The following is a 6,000-nucleotide window of genomic DNA, read 5'->3' as shown; positions in this document are numbered from 1 at the left end:
ACAATTTTTTCTTGAGGTCGATGCCTCTTCAGTAGGTGCGGGAGCCGTACTAACCCAGAAATCATCCACTGGGCGAATGCACTCCTGTGTTTTTTTTTCCAAGGTTTTTTCTCCCGCAGAGAGGAATTATTCCATTGGACATCTGGAATTGTTGGCTATCAAGTTGGCTCTGCAGGAGTGGAGGCATCTTCTAGAAGGAGCTCTTCATCAGGTAGTCATATACACCGATCACAAAAACCTTGCATACCTCCAAACTGTGTAAAGGCTGAATCCTTGTCAAGCTCGCTGGGCTTTGTTTTTTGCTTGCTTTAATTTTGTTCGTCATTTTCGCCCAGCTGACAAAAATGTCAAAGCAGACTCACTTTCCAGAGCTTTTCTACCTCCTGATCAGGAAGAAGAACCGCAGCACATCATTGAACCCTCAAGGTTAGTTGCTGTCGCTTCTGCTGATCTTACCCAGCTTCCCCCTGGGAAAACTTTCGTGTCAGCTTCTGAACGTACTCCTGTCCTTTGGTGGGGTCACTCATCCAAGTTGGCTGGTCACGCCGGTCACAGAAAGACTGCAACTCATCTCCCAGTACTATTGGTGGCCTGCTATGGCTAAGGACATTCAGGAGTAGGTCACAGCCTGCCCTTCCTGTGCCCGTAACAAGACGGCCAAGCATCTACCCGCAGGTAGGCTTCAGCCTCTTCCAATTCCATCCGCTCCCTGGCAATACATCGCGATGGACTTCATCACAGATCTTCCGACCTCATCTGGCTGTTCTGTGGTGTGGGTAGTGGTGGACTGCTTCTCTAAAATGGCTCACTTCATACCGCTACCCGGTCTTACAACTGCTCCTCAGTTGGCGGATCTGTTCATCCGGCACATCTTCCGTCTCCATGGTTTCCCTCTCCACATCGTTTCCGACAGAGGAGTCCAGTTCACCTCAAGATTCTGGAGAGCAGTTTGCAAACTGGTAAGAATTGAACTGGATTTTTCCTCAGCATGCCATCCCCAGTCCAATGGACAAGTGGAGAGGACAAATCAAATCCTGGCTGGATTCCTACGTCACTTTGTCAACGCGCATCATGACGACTGGGTAGACTTACTGTCCTGAGCCGAATTTTCCTACAACAACCAAGTAAGTGAATCTTCTGGAAAGTCTCCCTTTCAGATTGTCTTCGGACTGCAACCCGGAATACCTCTTCACATCTCCGGATCATCTGGCGTTCCGGCTGCCGATACTTTCTCCGAAGATTTTTCTAAGGTCTGGAGGGACACCAAAACAGCTCTGGAAAAAGCCTCCCAGCGTATGAAAAGGCATGCAGACAAGAGACGTTTGGATGCGCCTAGCTTTCGTCCCAGAGACAATGTATGGCTCTCTTCGAAGTATATCCGTTTAAAGATGCCATCCTACAAATTTGGTCCCCCGGTTCATCGGACCATTTGAGATCTTGAGACAAATCAATTCAGTCTCATACAAGCTGAAGTTGCCTACTTCCCTACGTGTGCCTAACGCCTTTCATGTTTCTCTCCTCAAACCAGTAGTTTTGAGCCCCTACTTTAAGGATCCGGGTACCACTCCTGACCCTGTCTCGGAGGATGATGTTTTTGAGGTAAAACATATCCTGGCAGTAAAAAAAGTAAGGAGTAAGACCTACTACCTGGTGGACTGGAAGTGTTTTGTCCTGAGGAGAGATCTTGGGAGCCTAGGGAGAACATCCAGGCTCCTCTTCTCCTTAAACGGTTCTACGCAGGTGTGGCGCCCCTGAGCCTTCAGTCGCCACAGAGGTACTGCACCTTCTCCTAAGGTGTAGTGCCCCACCATCCAGGTAAGGTGGTAAATCCTGACTACAGTCCACACCTGCATTCCACACACAGGATAGTTCAGTGGGGCCATCTAACAGCTTCAGGCTGGGGGTAGCAGAGCACCCCTCTTGGAACCCTACTTCGTAACACGAGATGTGCTGGGAGGCGGGTGGAGTAAGATGATACAAAAGAGTGGGAAGAGTGAGGATTAGTTAGTTGGTGAGAGAGAGAGAAGAAGATGGATGTCTGAAGGACGTGCTGCAGCAGGTCCCAGTGATCTGGGCTGCTAGCACGGGAAAGACAGAGAAAGAGACTGATAAGATTGATAACCTAACCTTCCATAAGAAAGATAGAACAGATCGGAATGAAGGAGAATAGAAGGATGGTGGGAAGCGGGTTGAAGAAAGATAGATAACCCTTCCAGTCCAGAGCGCAAAGGCCGGGGCCCGGTCCCCGAGGTTGATCGGATCTTTATGTCCAGCAACAGACACCGGTGGAGCAGTGAGCCGCTAACGCCTTGCTCCCATCATGAACTTGGGACACAACAGCACCTTAATAGTGAGACGGGACTCTGGAGCTAGAGTTCCCCAAAGCAGGCTACAGCTGTCTGTCATACAAGTAGAGACTAGGAACACCTAGAGAGAGGCATTCCAGGGTAACTAAGTACTGGAGTGCTTCGCACCTAAAGGCGCATTGGAGGAGTCGTTCAGGAAGGTACATGTTGGCAGAGTGTGGAAAGGAGAATCCTATCTGGCCTGGAGGTTGGCTGGAGCCCTGACCTGGAGAACACAATGCGGAGGCAGGCATGTGTGTGAACTGCAAACAGTGAGTAAAGCTTTGGAACCGCACTCCCTGGTGTCCTCCAGTTATTCCGTACCGCTACACCTGAGTACCTGTACCTACACCATCTACGCCTCCCTGCCATTACATCTTCTACACTGCCCTGGGACTACAGCTCCGCCTGTGGGGAGCTTTACCATCTTTGCTGCATTCACCATCAGTCCCAGTGGATCTGCACGCAGCGCTGGCTTAACATCACACTTGCCAAGCACCACAGGTGGCGTCACAAACTATTCCTATAAACTGTAATACTACTACATCTCCCGCCAATTCATTGGGCGCCCAGGGTCACGGACCGGGTCATTGCTGCTGTGACACATCCCCCTGACACTGGCCCGGTGCCAAGTACCCCACAGCCCTGGGACGGGGCGGCCCACAACTTGAAGAGGGGGTGTAAAGAGGGGGATATTGTTACACCCGGTCCCTGTCCTGGCGCGGCGCCCAGGTCTGCCACTGTTACACCTGGTCCCCGTCCTGACGCTGCGTCCAGGTCTGCCGCTGCCCTCCGTTCTGGGCACTCACCTCGAGTCTCACATGCTGTCCTTAGGCAGCAGCCGGCCTCCTCTGGATCTCATGCTGCTGCTCAGCATTCAGGTCTCCCTCCTACCTCCACCTCCTGGCATCCTGTGGGGAGATCTGTAGCTAAGGCTATTAGGGCACGCCCGCCCGCTCTCCTGCCTTCTTAAAGGGACAGCGTGCATTGTTCAAAAAGCGCAATTAACCAATGGCAGCACACTGGCTGCTATTTCTGGCCTCTCCTCCATAGGGAGAGCAACGAGTATCAATCATTGCTACATCCAGTTCTCATGTTAACCTGTCTGCGCTGCGTCTGCAGTCTCTGTGCATTCTCTAATGCTATCTGTCTCCACAGCAAATCAGTATCTTGTGCTTCCTGGTTATATCTGCAACCATCTGGGCGAAAGCCATCCCGTTCCTCCAACAGCCATTCATGTCCGAGGACTGTGTGAAGGTCACTGGAACCGACTCCTTACCAACTAACTGGATCCAGGACCCGTCTCATTACGGACTCTGCTGTAACTACTGTTATCCCTTTTGGTCCCGCTGTGACAGCTGCCCCGTGTTCGGGGTCTAACTGGAGGTAGCACCTGTGTCCTCTAGGTATTCCATTCTGGCCCTGTCTGAGGGGCTTTACTACGGGTGCCCGGGGCTCACTAGTCACGCCCCCTTCGGAGCCCCTCGGACCGTGGTCCCGAGGTTCCACTTTAAAAATAAAAACGAATGTGAACTTCACCATCTTTGCCTCCGCTTCCATTCGTTACACTCATTCAGAGGTCTTCTACCATTCCAGAGCCCTTGTCCCAATCCAGAGTCCTTTTTCCATTCCAGAATCCATGTCCCAGTCCAGAGACCTTCTCCCAGTTTATTGTTTGTTCTTCTAAATTTTCCAGAAACATTTAATAAGATTTCCTCTTGGCAGAAGTCTCACCTGTAGCTGGAGTTCTGCTCTCATGCCTCAGATATGAAGATACTGGGTATTCAGAAGTCACATGTCCTGGCACCTGTATGTCCTGATTACCACATTTGTGTATCCTCCTTCATAAATCATTACTCAAACATAAAATTAGGAACCTGTTGAACATCTTTTTCCTTCCCCCATCATCTGTATAAAATAAGTAGCACTGGAGCCGAATTGCTCATATCTCCAGGACCAGAAGACATGGCTCCAGTAAAGATTTCTTTCCTGCTTCTACTCTTCCTGTGCTGCTCAGATTACCCTACCTCTGCAGTTTCACCACCAAAACCAAGCGGTGATAATGGTAAGTGATAAACATGAATGAATGAAGAACATTGTAGTTGACATTTAAATATACTGACAATTCAGAAGGGACAGAAGTATCTGAAGAGAAAAGAACTCTTAAGAGGATTAAGGGTTAAAAACAAAAAAGTTTAGAAGAGACAAAAAACTCTGGAGGGGGACACAGTGCTAGAGGGAAAAAGGCATCTACATGGGGTATTAAGATCTGGAGGGGACAATGGTAAGGTAACTGAAGCGGGCTGATAGGACTGTAGAGGGCAAGAGATTTTAGAGTAAATAGGAGTCTGGAGGAGGACAGAGCTATTGGGAGAGAGCCAAGTGTTTTGGAGAGGAGGACAGAGGTGTCTTGAAGGAGCATTTAAGCTGGAGGAGATAGCAAAGTCCTGAGTGTTGAGGAGTATGTGGTAGAGAAATTTGGAGGACACAGAGGTCTGGAGAGGACAGAGGAAACTGAAGGTGGACAGATAGATCTGAAGAAGTCAGAGGTATCTGGAGGTGACAGTGGACCATTTAGGGAGAAAAACTGTCTAGAGAAGATAAAGGAGGCCAAAAGGGACAGATGAGTCTGGAAGGGGGAAGATGGACATAAAGGTTTACAAATAGATCAGTAAAGATGCAGCAGAGTCTAAAGGGGAATAGAGGATGGGAATTGGACTGATGAGTGTGCAGGTGAGGTCAGGAAACCAGAATGGGGCAAGAAGTCTGGAGAAGACAGACAATGTGAAGATGATAGAGGTATGTAGGGGACAGAGAAGAAAAAGAAGTGTGAAAGAGAGAATGGTATCAAAGGGACAGAAGAGTCTGACAGGTACAGTCTGGATGAGAGAGAGGAGACTAAATGGTACAGACTGTCTGAAGGGAATAACACAGTCTGGAAGGGACAGAATTATTCGGGAGGAAACAGAGACTTTGGCTGTTTGAAAAAAACAAAGAGGTCTGGGAGAAAAAAAAAGAAGTCTGCAGAGGAGAAGTGTAGAAGCCAGAAGAATCATGGAGGAAACAGAGAGGTCTGTGAGATACAAAAAAAACATGAAAGGGGATAAATGGGTGCAGATAGAACAAAGGGGGCTGAAGAGGAAAGTGACTTGTAGAGTGGACAGAGCAGTTTGGATAGGGACACGCTGTTACACCCACCGCTTCCACTCGCCGGCGCGTCCCGCTCTCCTGCGCGTCTCCCCCGCTCCTCACTTGAGGTCTCGGCACGTCCGTACTTTGCGCCTGCGCAGTGGCATTCCTTCCACCTCTCACCCGGTGGCTACGCCTCCAACATGGCGGCACCCACCGGGTATTTCTACACGGCGTCTGCACAGGTAAGACGCCTGATTATCCTGGCGGTTAGCGCTGGCGTTCTTGCGCCTGGCGCCCACCCTTTCCTCAGGCCCCTTACCTTTTCAGCCTAATCTGTCTGCTCTGTGCCCAAACTGTGCCTTGCGGTCCTGTGCCTCTGTCTTGCCTGTCAGGTCTGCCTGCCTGCCTTCCCTGTGTCTCTTCCGTGCCCCTTTGTGTTCCAGTGTCTTCTGTAGTGTGTAGTTACCTCCGACCTTGCCCCTTAGCGTCTCCTTTACTTTGTTTCCCTTTCTTCCTGCAGCTC

At 50.0% G+C, this 6,000-nt stretch overlaps 1 protein-coding gene across 3 annotated transcripts in view; it reads left to right on the top strand.

The window, feature by feature from the left end:
* Positions 1–4,253: 4,253 nt before the first annotated feature.
* The window catches only part of LOC141065368 (antileukoproteinase-like), a 37,293-nt gene continuing 35,546 nt past the window's right edge, over positions 4,254–6,000 (top strand). For 2 of the 3 annotated variants that reach the window (XM_073557813.1, XM_073557811.1), the window contains exon 1: positions 4,254–4,410. In XM_073557813.1, coding sequence (XP_073413914.1) covers positions 4,311–4,410 — 100 coding nt within the window. In that variant the 5' untranslated portion in view covers positions 4,254–4,310. The remainder of the gene's footprint in view (positions 4,411–6,000) is intronic. The other variant, XM_073557812.1, reaches the window with a different exon arrangement.

Source organism: Dendrobates tinctorius, unplaced genomic scaffold (genome assembly GCF_039654945.1).
Source record: "Dendrobates tinctorius isolate UK_male_01 unplaced genomic scaffold, ASM3965494v1 ptg000251l, whole genome shotgun sequence".
Taxonomy (NCBI): Eukaryota; Metazoa; Chordata; class Amphibia; order Anura; family Dendrobatidae; genus Dendrobates; species Dendrobates tinctorius.
This window is presented reverse-complemented; position numbering and strand designations above follow the sequence as displayed.